General features: G+C 38.7%; 1 protein-coding gene across 2 annotated transcripts in view; it reads right to left on the bottom strand.

The window, feature by feature from the left end:
- Positions 1-14,509, bottom strand: part of aplp1 (amyloid beta (A4) precursor-like protein 1) — a 152,001-nt gene that overhangs the window by 16,817 nt on the left and 120,675 nt on the right. For both annotated transcript variants that reach the window (XM_042107504.1, XM_042107505.1), the window contains exons 12-13: positions 5,069-5,230; positions 637-704 (exon numbers count right to left, since the gene is read on the bottom strand). In XM_042107504.1, the coding sequence (XP_041963438.1) occupies positions 637-704; positions 5,069-5,230 (230 nt within the window). The remainder of the gene's footprint in view (positions 1-636; positions 705-5,068; positions 5,231-14,509) is intronic.

Raw genomic sequence — 14,509 nt, 5'->3', positions numbered from 1 at the left:
GGCACCTGTTTGCTGCTTTGCAATGGCATTTTAGGATGTAAGCATGCCTGTGCTCTGAATCAGCGACAAATTTCTTCACAGAATGATGATCACGCATAAGTTTTCGAGAAATATCCAATGTGTTCATACCTTGTCCAAGGTAGTGCACAATTTCACGCTTTTCAGCAGCAGAGAGATCATTTTTCTTTCCCATATTGCTTGAAACCTGTGGCATGCTTAATAATGTGGAACAACCTTCTTAAGTAGTTTTTCTTTGATTAGGCTCACCTGGCAAACTAATTGATGTCAATGATCCAAAGAGCCCTTAGACACAATACCATCCATGAGTTTAATTGAAAAACAAAAAAATAAATGTTTATGACACTTAAATCCAATTTGCATAATCATTTGGAACACGGTGTAATTAAGAAGTTAAAATAACTTTCAAGGAGCCGTGTTTTAACTGAATACTTGACCACTTTTGTTTTTTTAAGTCCGTGGTGAAAATTTAGATCTAGATATAATATTGAAACAGGGTTTCCCTTCAGGGATCGATTCAGTTGGTTGGAGAAATAGCCAGGGCAAAATGTGTTAATTCAAAAACAATTTTGGCAAAATAATGCCAGGGCAAAATGTGTTAATTGAATAACCTCTCACCTTCTCATCATCTTCATCTGAGGCTCCCCTCTCAGATAAAGGGTAGTCATACTCTTCAGTTCCAGAAACTGCAATGGCATATAGTAGAGACACTGTTTTTTATTCATTGGCAAACAATAAGAAGAACCCTTTCAAATACCCCAAAAGGCAACAATTATCCATTCAAGGTTGTATTTTTCCTATTTTTTTCATTGTGAGATTACAATAAATCACTGACAGATTATTTTTTATACCAGTTTTTAGTCAACTTTAGCAGAGGTGCCAATAATTCTGGAGGGTACTGTATACGCACACACACAGACAAACACACACACAAACACAGTGGCATTAGATTAGTGGGAATGCCACAGAGACACACACACACACAATTTGATATGGTTTGAAATGGATCTGGTCTACCATTGCAGCTCGTAAATTAGTCTGCAAAATAACTATTATTGACTTTCATTTAAATTTTGCTGAATAAGCTCAATTTTGTAAGTCTTTTTTTGCAGTGCTAACAAGGGTATCCTCAATGATTTTCACATTTACAGTACGACTTTATCTCTGACCACTTTCAAGCCATGGCCTCTTGAAATTTTGATGTAAAAATCCAGTGTTGTTTTTTTGAAACCCTGGCGCCTAAATGGTTAATTGGTATGGATATGGACTAACCTGACCCTCGCCAGATGAATTTCACTCCGCCTAGCTCCATTGGAATGGTGTTTCAGAAGGCTGGGCCTAATCAAAAAATGCTTGCATATGATTGAATAAGCCACTTGTCCGTCATCTATTGATGTGCTACTTCAACCACTCACATCGAAGCCAACCCGTGACACCGATAACAGTCTCACGGTCGCTTCTCCACTACGTCACATCTATGAAACTCCCGCCCTGCGTCCTGATTTGCTGAACCATAAAGTTGGTTGCAGAAATCACTCTCAATGGAAGAGATCCCAGATGGATGTGAGTGAAGCTAGGCGGAGCTAAGCGGAACGAAATTCATCTGGCGAGGGTCAGGTTAGATATGGACCTCCCTAAGATGAATATAATATAACCAAGTGAGTAGGCTGAAAGTAGTTTTTAGGAGAACTTGTCAATTGTTGCACTGCATAACACAAAATGTATGTAATAAATTGGTTACTTGGAAGCACATCATTGTACCCCACATATTTGTGGTGTAGCGCCACCTAGTGAATATCTTCGGTGTAAATTGTCACACCCAACAGGAATTGAGTAAGTGTTTCCAATGTATAAAACTTGCAAAAACAAATAGCACACGCATATCAGATTTGTGCATTTGACACATGCACCTGTGAGTGCATTGTTGGATGCAAAGGACAAGGACTGCAGGTGCTCGGTCCCGCCATTGCCACTTGTGGCTATATTTATTTTTTGTAATTCTGAGACTTCTTGGACATCCCTTGCTGGTTACTCTTCTACAGTATAGGGCCAGTATATTTGCTCTCTGTACCATCTAATATCTGTAAATGTCTTGGAAAGACGTTATTTTGTACACCTGCAAATGACCTGCCTTGTTTGGATTTTTCTTTATCACTGTGTTTTTGAGTTTTTTTGTGGAATATTCACTGCCTCTGTTCCTGTGAATGCGGCCTTTCTTTTGTCTTTGACTCAGAACTTTTTTGAGAGTTTTTTGACATTTTTTTTTTATTCTGGTCACAGTGACATTTTTTAAATTCTGAGCACAGTTTATTGCATTTTGGGTCTGTTGCCTGATTTATTCATTAAAAGAAAACACTCAAGCTGGTCTGTGATTGGGTCCTTCCTTTGTTATAACCCGGACAGGAGCCCTTATTACCTCTGCCAAGAAGGTAATGTTTTCAGTGCAGCCTGACACAAAAATGACAGAATAAGAGGTTTATTACTGTTTGCCACATGTATGCCTATGCATTAACTCATATACCTCACACATTAATTATTCGATTGTATGTTGCTCAACGCTTATTTTTTTTCTATTCAGTGCTTTAAGAGGGGATGGGTCAGGTTTGTGGTTAGACGTCTTTATGATGTATCTGTCCATTTTATTGCCTTTGTGCTATATAGCTCCAATACTATAAGTTATACTTTTGAATGCAGTTGTTTGAGGTGTGACTGGCAGTTAGTTCTACACAAGTTGTAGCCTAATATAACAGGACTGACCAAAGGTTATATACCGAAATTCTTAAATTTAATTTAATACCTTTTTTAATACCTTCACAATATTTTACCAACACGACTTTGAGCTGCAGCGGCAACCTTTCGAAATTCAGTGTTGGGGGTAACTAATTATAAAGTAACGGTTTACTGTCATTTTGTTACTTACCGTATTTTCCGGACTATAAGTCGCTCCTGAGTATAAGTCGCATCAGTCAAAAAATGCGTCATGAACAGGAAAAAAACATATATATGTCGCACCGGACTATAAGTCGCATTTATTTAGAAAAGTATTTCACAAAATCCAAAACCAAAAACAGAGACTATGTAACTGGATTATTGAGGCCAAAAAGATTAATAATAAAGACGAAGGAGTGAAGGCAGCCAAGAGGAGGGCAGGAAGGTAATTGCAAAGCAAAAGTTTCACTGAAAGAAAATGCTATGTGGTACACCAAAATGTATCTAAAATGTGGAGAATACAATGCAATCAAGCATTTTGGGCGATGTGGAGTCACAAGCTGTAAACAGATTAAATGCTCACGAGAGAGCAGTTTTAGACGTCACTAGCAAGCCAGGCTATAGGCTTAGGCCCGACGGTAATTGTAAAGCAATTTACAAAAGATTCACTGAACAAATATGCTGATATGATACATGAATATTTAGCTAAAAATGTGGATAATGCAATGCAATCAAGCATTTTGGGCGATATGAAGTCACAAGCTGGCTGCAGATTAAATACTCATGATAGAGAAAAAGACGGTTTTAAAAGGACGTGACCGAAGCTGAGGCAAGCCAGGCAATAGGCCTATAGGCCCGACGGTAATTGTAAAGCAATTTACAAAAGATTGACTGAACAAAAATGCTGATGTGGTACATGAAAATGTAGCTAAAAATGTGGAGAATGCAATGCAACCAAGCATTTTGGACGATGTGGAGAGACAAGTCGGCAGCAGATTAAATGCTTGAGAGAGAAAAAAATGCGGTTTTAAAAGGACGTGCAGACCGAAGTTGCAGCAAGCAGGTGATATTTGGAAATTTATTTCACAAAATCCAAGATTAAGAACAGACAGACTATGTAACTGGACACATTGAGGCCAAAAATATTGAGAATTCTACAGGGAATGTTGAAGACGAAGGAGTAGGAAGGAGTGAATGGCAAGAGGCAAGCCGAAGGCTGCTGGCAAGGGCCCGACGCTATTGTAAAGCAATTTACAAAAGATTCACTGAACAAAAATGCTGATGTGGTACATGAAAATGTAGCTAAAAATGTGGAGAATATAAGTCACACCTGACTATAAGTCGCAGGACCAGCCAAACTATGAAAAAAAGTGTGACTTATAGTCCGGAAAATACGGTAACTTAAAGAAAGTGTAGCAATGCTTACCATTCAAATCAAGTATAAAGTTACTGGATATTTTGTTCCTTTTTTGCTTCAATAAAAACACTGGCCTATACACAATTATTTGTTATTTAATCCTAACCCAAGATAAAAAGTTATTTCATTGTTATGTGTAGGAAGAGCACACACCACTTCTCCAGCACTACACTCTTTATTTCATCATTCTATCTCAATCAAGACAAAATGACAAATGAAAATCAGAAAAGGTTTACTGGACTTTCTTCCAAATAGGCCCACGACCATACACAGTACACACACACACACACACACCCTTGCTGTCTCATATACTTTACCAGTCAAGGTATCACATTCAAAAATAGGTGGTCACATTTTACAAAAATATTAATTATTGATTGGGTGCTGCTGGAGAATGTGGGCCTCATGTGATAAAATACTTTTGGGCCTGCATGCTCCCCGTGACGAAAATTTTGAAAAATAACCCCTTAAATGATGACTTCTGGGGAATTTGGTGGAAACGAATTGCTAAATTGACTTAAAATATATTGTATTATAATATATTGATAGCCAGTTTGAGGGGCGCTAAAAGTTTTTACCGCCAACGCACACTGACATATCGCTCAGGTCCTACTCGCACATAAAAGTAATATAATATAAATAAAGTGGTTTGAAAATGTAATACCTCATCAGATGACATTTATTACTTTTTAGATGGCCTTAAATTTAGCTAATTTCATTTACTACCTTTTAATACCTTTTACAACCCCGCGGACACCCTGGACCAATAAAAATGGCATCAGAATGAATGATAATGCACATACACATTTTTCTTTAAACACAAATGATTAGATGCTATTTAAATGACATTTCATCTAATCTCAGCAATTTAAGCATTATTTGTTGAAAGTCATGAGAATCATACCAAAGTCATGAGAAGCATACCAAATTTTGTGGGATATGGGCGGCTCTGAAATGCATGTTCCTCCTCTTTATCATTCTCTTCTTCAGTCTCAGCTGTTAGCACCTCCTCTGTGGTACGGGTTCCAGAGAAGGAAACAGTCATAAGCTGGGTGATGTCTTCCTGTTCACTCTTTAGTAATTTCTCTGAGTGGACACAAACACACACACACACACACACACACAAACATACAGCATTATTTAAGCATGATTAAATTTGTTTGTGTCTGATAAACTGCATACCAACATTAAAACATAAAAAAAAACTAAAATACAGTGCAATAATAGAGAAATGACACAGATGTAATGTCAAAACTACAAATGTGCCATATATAAGTATCTAAAAAAATTAGCTTAGTGTTGATGGTTAGCTATTGGTTGCTCAAAAGGTGGAAACGATCTTGCAGGGTCTATTTGCCTTGACTCAGTTAATGATCACACATAATCATACATATCATATGTAGCTTCCAGCCTCCACCTCCAGGCTTATTGGTTACTCCACAAATATGGAGTGGTGAGTGAATGTGGAGTATGGAATATTTTACCTTGCTAGTCGACAGCTGGTCAGTCCTGTATAAATAGCCTCTGCCTTCATAGACACAATGTTTTAGTATTATTACAACTGCCAAGAAAGTATCGTTTTTTGTCCCCCCTGTTTGTTTGATGGTTGGTTGGCTGATTTGCTTGTTATCAAAATTATGCCAAAACTACTGGAAATTTGTAAATTGCTGGAAATGTATAGCCAAAGTATGGGCCACAGACAGACCTATTACATTTTGAATCAGATCTATTTTATTATTGTTATTATTTTATTATTAATATTTTCAGTATTTTTTATTTTCCCTTCCTCCTTTCCTCCTTTATAATGTAGGTTATCTTATTATTTGTTTTATTTTGTTTTATTTTCCACAATTATTATACTATATCTCTTGTTACTGTGTAATCTCGGCTTCACTGAAAATGAGGACCTCCCTCAATGAACCTCCAAGAATAAATAAAGATTGAATGAATGAATGAATCTAACTTGCAAAATGCCTAAATGTTGGATTGGTTGTTTGGATTGGCTATCTGCATCTGCCCACGCCTTCATTATTTGTCAAAGATAGTCAAACATGAATGACATAATTTATTTGGAAAATCATTAAATCATTATATTGGCCTTTAACTGGAAATGACAACAAAATATAAACTAGAAATGCAATTCCAAGGAATTACCAGTGCATGAAAATGCAAAAATTGTTATGTAAAATCTGGGCTTATATTATATTGTTAGTCTTTTGAAATGAAAAATGCTGCCACATAGGATTCTTGCAGTGTTTTCCCATCTGAACAAAATTCTATTAGCCTACTAAACAAAGACATAACAAACTTTCCCCTAGGGATCAATAAAGTATCTATCTATCTATCTATCTATCTATCTATCTATCTATCTAAACTAATGTATGCTGGGCAATAGCCAGGTACTGTCAATGCTTAATGCATTGGAAATTCGTAGTCTATTTAAATAGATAGAATTCGTATTTAAAACCAAACATTTGAGAGATACTTGGTACAATATTTCTCTTATGATTGAGCTTGAGAGACAGCTACAGCTTGGGCATACGATTTTGATTAGGCTACTTGCTGGCGGCAAGCTCTATTACATTTCTCCTGAAGAGTGAACAACCGGAAGTGAACCTCACCAAGTCATATTACACAGAAATCTTCTGGTAATATATTAACCGGTTACCATTATTTTCCTAGCAAAACATCAAAAGTTTCTGGTTTTCGTTTTCGTTCCGTAAACCGGTTCAAAGCCTTGTGTAAAATATCATGATAATGCAGAGATGGTTACTAAGGTGTTGGTAGGATAGATATGGTGGTTGCATACTGTAGTTTAATGAAAGTTGAGCTTAAAAGTAGACAGTTTAAAACAAGAGTGCTCGGATATAAACCTGAAAGGTCCACTTATCAAATTTCTTCTTGATTGGGTACTGTATATCAGGACCTCCCAAATTCAATATAAGGATTTTGGCTACAAATTTTGAACCAAATGTGGATGTTGTGTCTTTATGTTTATTGACCACAGGAAGTCCATTGGCATATTTATATGTATGCTTGTGTAAGTTTGGAACCTGTATTCTTTTCAAGACTGTGGTGGAAAATCCTTTTGTTATTCTCAATGTTGATTCGTTTCCTTATAAAAGTGGAATGCTATCACTTTTTCACATTTCAAAGTGTAATCATATAAGAAAGAATGAAGTCAAGTCAAATTTATCATCCCACAGGGGGAAATTATGTTGCAGCCAGGTATCAAGAAACACACAACCAACGACACAACACACAAAATAATAAATAGCAATGGAGACAGTACAACACAGACAGACTTATCCAAGGACCAGTACATTAAATAAAATACAGTGCAAGATCACTATATGGAGCAGGATAAGCAACAGTCCAAAAGTCCAGTGTGCAAGGAAGCAGAAGATTGAAAAGGTGACATCATTTGAGCAAATTCAGCATGTTAATGGCAGAACATACAGTGGGCATTACTTTGAAATGGCCACTTCAGTTGCGCATTACGCGGCGTGAAGCTGCGTGTAACTTTAGTACCACTTTCAGCCGCTGTGCGTCGCTCTGCCACTGTACATCGCTCTGTCAGTAGCCTGCCTGCCGCCCCTTCTGAAAAAGCAGGAGGCTACCGTTAAACATAATTGTTTAGGAGAGGAATCCCAGCCTATGAATTCAATAACAAAATAAATCATGCATAATTAAAAATTACCTTGATTTAGGCTACTTGGGTATGGCATAAGGCTTGGCTACACAGTGGTAAAGAAAATCGAAATCTGCTTTTGATAGCCTACCGGTACCGCTCCACAAAACAAAAAAAATATCTTAATTTGCTGTCTACAGTGGGCATTACTTCAAATTGGCCAGCTTCCCTCGAGGTCCGCGCGTGACATTGCGCGGGATCACGCGAAATTTGTATTTCTCCAGTGACGCTGCAACAACCCAAACAACCGGCAGATGGCTCTTGTGAGCAGGGTGTCTCGTAAAAAGAAATGGAGCCTGGAAAACCCTACACAGACTTCACTACAGACTTTTGCAGACTGGTGTAGAAATAATTTAATAGCCAGAAATATGCCTGCCCTGCCCTAATAAAGAAATATTTGGTTAACTGCGAGTGAATCCCGTTTGCAGCCGTAGAAGAAACGCAGGACGAATGAAACATTCTGGTTTTCTCCGAGTGCAACAATGATAGACAGACATCATTTGGACAAAATATAGAGCATATTAACCTCCATTGCTCAGCCAAATGCCTTCCTGTTGTGTCCAGTTATCACGGAGTTACAGGTGATAAACGATTTTTGATGGTCACAAGTTTACTTCATTAGCGTTTATTTTTTTGATTATTAAAGAGTGTTTTTCATTTAAAGGTTTGACTTCATGCTTATTCAATAGAGCATTTAGTGCTCTCCCCAATCCCAGACGTTCACATTGCATGTCTGTTTGTAATGGATGCAACCGCAAGATATTACCATGACGGCAATGAGTTGTTAAAAGACATGAACCAAGACATATATAGCCCAGCAGCAATCTATCTAAAATAACACATACTTGAACTACCATTCATGATATGCTGTCAAATATTAAAGTTGTGGGAAGTTTACATAATTTAAGCTGTAGGATGTTAATTCGTCCCCCATGCTGTTTCATTTGTCCCAGCCAGGAGGGACGAATGAAACAAAACACACGTTCGACTTCTCCTTAAATAACTCTTGAACGGTTTTGTTCAGAGCTATACATGCAACTGTATTTGACAAAGGACAGATGTATGTTGCTAGTGACAAAATATTAACTTTCAGTGTTTTACGATGTCTTTGTAAATTACGTTTAATTAAAAGGTGTTTCATTCGTCCCGGTTCTCCCCTATACTCTGGCTCATAGGCGCCGATACCGTGGGTGCTCCGTCGCTCGAGCACCCACGGAAAATATCGAGCACACATGTGTGCCAGCTTACAGCCCCGGCTAAATTTACATTAATTTAAAATCAAACATCGCAGTTGATGCTAAATTCAGCATCTCTCATAATGTGATTGGCTATGTTGCTGTCAATCCCCTATTCCATATACTAACCACCAATGAGAGCGTCTCTCGTATGAAAATTCCTGACACTTCCCACCTGAAGAATTAATGCAAGGCCTTGTCGGGTCTTCAGCCCCGAATGTTTAAAATGTATAGCCCTGAATATCATTTTAAAAGTAGTCTGACAAAACTTATTGTTTTGTGACACTAAGCTAAACACTGGTACCTCATAGAACGTCTATAACATAGCCTAGGTGGTCGCAACTCGCAAAAGTAAAGCAGATAAAAAGAACTCACGCAAATCTAGCCTACAACACGCAGACAGCTTTATGCGCAGGTGAGAGAGAGAGCGCGCACAGGTGTTTTATGATTGTTGGCTTCTGATGGTATCTTGCTAATTCACTGAAGAAAGAAGATGATTATGGATAGAAAGAACATTCTGAAAAGGAAAGGAGTAAGGCAATGAGTAGCAATGCTATAGTGGAATACTCATGTTGCTGTATCAGCAGATGAGAAGGACCTGAGAGTGCCACTGACGACGTGACTGCCTCATAGGCTCACAGGTTGGTGAAGGAGAAAGCTACATCTAGCTGAGCCCAGTGACTATGCTTTTGTGAGAAGGCACACCATTCATAGGCCTAAGAATATCCCTGGTAGACCTTTACAAAAAATATGATACAATACACACCTTTTACACCAGTGTAGGATATGGCAAAGTTTGAAAACCACTGCCTCCACTTACTGTCGGCCAATGCGCGCTTCTGGATGGGTAGGGTATATCTCGTTTTTTTAACAGCGTGATATCAACACGGAATATAATTTCTGTTTATAAAAACAAAGCAAAGTGTTTTTCCTTTTAGTTTGGGTTATCGCAATTAACCTTCTGAGTTACGTAAACTGTTCCGGAGTCAAACGACGGATTATGCGTGATTTAGGCGTAGTGTAGGTGAAAGTGCAAAAAAGGATGCAACATATGCATACTTTGCTATTGTTTCAACCAGCCTGTTGTCCTGTCAAGAGGGTGTCGCCGGAACGATTTTAAAGCTATTTTGCATAGGCTACTCAATGGTGCTATTTCACACGCATTATAGCGACCCCCACTCACCGGGGTTAGGTGGAAGGTGTTAATAGACAATTGGCGTAGCCTAGTGGACTAGGGCTGTCAAAATTGCTCAAAAATGACGTTTGAATATTCCCTCTAAAATAAACACATGTATTTGAATATATTGGAATATCTAGGCTATATTATTTGCGCATTATGTCAGTGACGCGCATCATGTCATCTGTTTTTAACTTTTTGGAAACTTTTGAACTAACTAAAAGAAGATAAATATTTTTCGTTAGTTTTGGAAGTTTATTTTTACGTAGCCTACAAAGCCAAAATTACTCCTTTTGAAACAATGAGTGAGCAGTTTGTATATATTGCTTGACAGGGGGGGATCCCAAGCAGCTTTCAGCCATAAGGCTACTTTGAGAACATTTCCTAATTCACCCGACACTGATATTCAAAATGTTGAAAACTATTTCGACATAGCCTATAAGCAGTTTAATTAAATGTAATGTTAGTTGTAAACAAACGGGCTACTTGGTGAGGCTTGGCCTCACAGATGCGCTCGTGCCTTAGATGGCAAGAAAATCTTCACAATATAGGCCTATTAACTGACCGCCCGATTCATGTTGGCTGGGGGGCGGGGGGGGGGGGGGGGCATCAGACATTTGTGCCCAGGGGTCTATGAATTGTTAATCCGACAAGGTCACTAAGACCTACTTACTGTAGGCTGCGCAAACCACAGGCCTTTATTTTGGGCAAGCCTGCATTCGAGGCAGGCCTTCTGTTGAAGAATTTTATAATAAAGCCTGCGCTAACAGTAATCCTCCTACCCCCCGCTACCACAGCTGTGGATAGTGTGGCATGCTCACGCGTTACAGTGGGCATCGCTTTCAAATGGGCACTTCAGTCGCGCATTACGAGGCGTGAAGCTGCGTGAAGCTTTAGTACCACTTTCAGCCACTGTGTGTCGCTCTGCCACTGTACATCGCTCTGCCTGCCGCCCCTTCTGAAAAAGCTCGATTTACCTCGATTTAGGCTGCTTGGGTATGGCTTAAGGCTTGACTACACGGTGGTAACGGAAATCGAAATTTGCTGTCTACATTATTGTCAGTGTTGGGTTAACGCAACTACGCAAATCAAAACAGTGGTGTGATAATTGAGCCAGTAGAGAAATAACTGTTCAGAATTAATCTGTAGCCTTGGGTAGGTTTCTGCGATGTTTTTAACAGGCTACGCTATAGAGGCTTAGAAAACTATGACCCACGTTTTGGTTTCGTAAATTAATTTGCCCTACTTCTTGACTGCAATGTAGTCAATTGACTGCTTGACATGTCATTTTTATTTTTCTGTACAATAAACAAATACATCTGCTTTATGCCGCAGAATTACATTCATATTTGGAACTTACATAGTCCAATGCATCGTTACACTACGTTAGTGTTTCCCAAAACCATAGTAGCAACGAACGTTTGCAACCACTATCGTAAAGTTGTGTAGTTACAACTACACCTCTCGACCTGTGGTAGAATGCTAGTAGAAGCATAGTTCCAGGGATCTTCCTGTCAAAGACGTCACTGACGCCAGTTATTTGTTTGCAAATGAATAATTATAAATATTTTTAGGTTTCTAATTGATATTTACACTTCTAACCACCATACATCCATATTTTAAAATGCCCAAGGCAGAAAATACATAAATTAAAAGTCAATTTGCAGCCATGTGCACGTAAGTAAAAGTCACACACCTGCAGATAATAATAAGGTGGTGCGCACTTTTTGACGAGTCAGCTGAGAATATGTAGCCTTTGATTTTCATGGACGGGGGGGGGGGGGGGTCCTTGTTAGTTTACGCAAACCAAGCCAAGAAGGCTGATTCTGATTTTGATAATATGATCTGCACAAAAGATAAACTTTGGTAAACAACGATGTCAATATTGTTGTCAAAATCTTAACCCAGATTCGAACTCTTGGACAGGGGACTGGTAACTGCTGTGCAACGGCGGCTGTCATCTGCCGGCCTTAACGCAATGCACCACAGAAGTATGTGCAGGTGCCCGTTCACGTGCTACTAAACGTCATTAACCACCTTAGTCCAGACTACTGAAGTTTGGAAACTATCATGGTCCAAACTTACAGTACTATGTAAGTACGACAGTTTTGGGAAACAGTCGTAACTTACATGTTGGTTAGTTGAACGATGCATCCTGTTAGTAAAAAGCTAACCTCCGTAGTTGTACGGGAAACGCACCCCAGATCAGCTTGTAGTCAAGTCAAGTCAAGTCAAGTTTATTTATATAGCACATTTCATACACAGAGGTCATTCAATGTGCTTTACATAAACAAAACCAAACGATAATAACAAATAAAAGCATAGAAGGGCAATATAGTCAAAGAATAGTTAAAAGGTAAAGATCATAATAAAAAGAAAACATAAAACACAAGGTAAAATCATTTAAAAATAAAGAATAATTAGTAAGCAAAAACAAAGGCAAAAGTAGTAAAAAAAGTAATAAAAGACAAAGTAGAATAATTATCGAGGCAGATTCAGAATTTGTAACTCGGCACAGTTAGCAGAAAGCGTCTGAGAACAGTTTGGTCTTAAGTCTAGATTTAAAACTGGCTACAGTTGGGGCCTTTTTAATGTCATCCGAAAGTTGGTTCCACAGCTGAGCCGCATAGCAGCTAAAAGCTGCTTCACCATGTTTAGTTCTAACTGTAGGTTTTACTAGCAGGTTTTTCACCTGGGACCTGAGAGGACGAGAAGGTGTGTACTGCTGAAGCATGTCTGACAAGTATTTAGGTCCTGCTCCATTTACTGATTTATAAACAAGCAATAGTGCTTTTTTTTTTTTTTGTAGGCCATTAGCAATCTGTTTATTTTATTTTATGAAGCCTACACAGTAGATCAAATGCCACATTCTCAATTTCAATAGACAGATGCAATAGCCATTGGTCAAGTATTGAGTATAAAGCAATTAAGATAGTAGGGTACTATCATAAAAATTAGTTAAAACGAATAGCATTTTGCAACTTGACAAAACACTGGATTAAATATCGTAGGCACAGGAGAAAACTTGTACATCCATTGGCCCGTGGGGAGATCACATGCCAGTTGCCTCTCCCTTCAGTGCTATGACTCGTTCGGCTGTGAGCTTGTTTTCGCCAAAAAAAAAACTATTGCAGATATCAATGCGTCTTTGTTCATGGGTTTGGCCTCACAGCAGAGGCTTAGACAACTATGACCCACGTTTTGGTTTCGTAATTTGCCCTACTTATTGACTGCAATGTAGTCAATTGACTGCTTGACAGGTTATTTTTATTTTTCTGTACAATAAACAAATACATCTGCTTTATGCCGCAGAATTACGCACTTGGCCAGCCTATAGAACGGGCACATTTTGGAGAGAATAGAGAATGTACGCACGCAAGTATCTGTAGGCTTTTTGTGGCGGGTTACCAGCAAACAATGTTTAATGCATTAACTCAAGACCTCAAACGTTTTCTAAACAATAAAAACAGAAAGGATGCAGCAGGCAGCAAATGTAGCCCTATTACTGCCAGAGTAATTTCCAGTGGAAGAACAAAATGCTGAATGAAGCCCAAAGCTATGAAGGCATATCTGGCAAGTTGTTATTTTATGAAGACGTAAATGGTTGCGCTATTATTGGTCAAGTGTGCAAGAAGGAGACATAACGTGTGAGCATGCCACACTATCCAGGGATGTGCTCACACAGCTGTGGCAGCAGGGGCAGGAGGATTACTGTCAGTGCATGGCTTTATATAAAATTCTTCAACAGAAGCCTTATTAAATAAAGGCCTGCCTCGAATGCAGGCTTGCCCAAAATAAAGGCCTGTGATTTGCGCAGCCTACAGTAAGTAGGCTAAATAACAGACCCGCCACAATATGCGGTATGATGATTTTTTACGAGCAAGATGTTTTTGGTGCCCTACGCGCACTGCATGTTCTTAAATAACAATGAAATATCATCAGTAATATTCGATCATTATTTTGTGTAAATGGGCTATGCATTGGTTTAGACACCAGGGGCTATATTAACAAAGCCTTTTATCTTACCACTAGGAGTACTCCTAAATAGCAATAAAAGATTTTAGCTAGGAGTTTCTCTTATTAAGTTAACAAAGCCTTTCAGACCTACTCTTAGTAAGGAAAAATGACCACTCCTAAACTAAGAGTGAGTCTTCGTTGCTATGGATGACATCATTACTCATGCATGAGCTTGACTGAAGTGACCACCTTGATTGGCTGATGATTGTAACGCGGGAATGATTCCAAACTCCTCCCTTACGATG

The sequence above is a fragment of the Alosa sapidissima genome, chromosome 10 (genome assembly GCF_018492685.1).
Source record: "Alosa sapidissima isolate fAloSap1 chromosome 10, fAloSap1.pri, whole genome shotgun sequence".
NCBI classification, from domain to species: domain Eukaryota; kingdom Metazoa; phylum Chordata; class Actinopteri; order Clupeiformes; family Clupeidae; genus Alosa; species Alosa sapidissima.
This window is presented reverse-complemented; position numbering and strand designations above follow the sequence as displayed.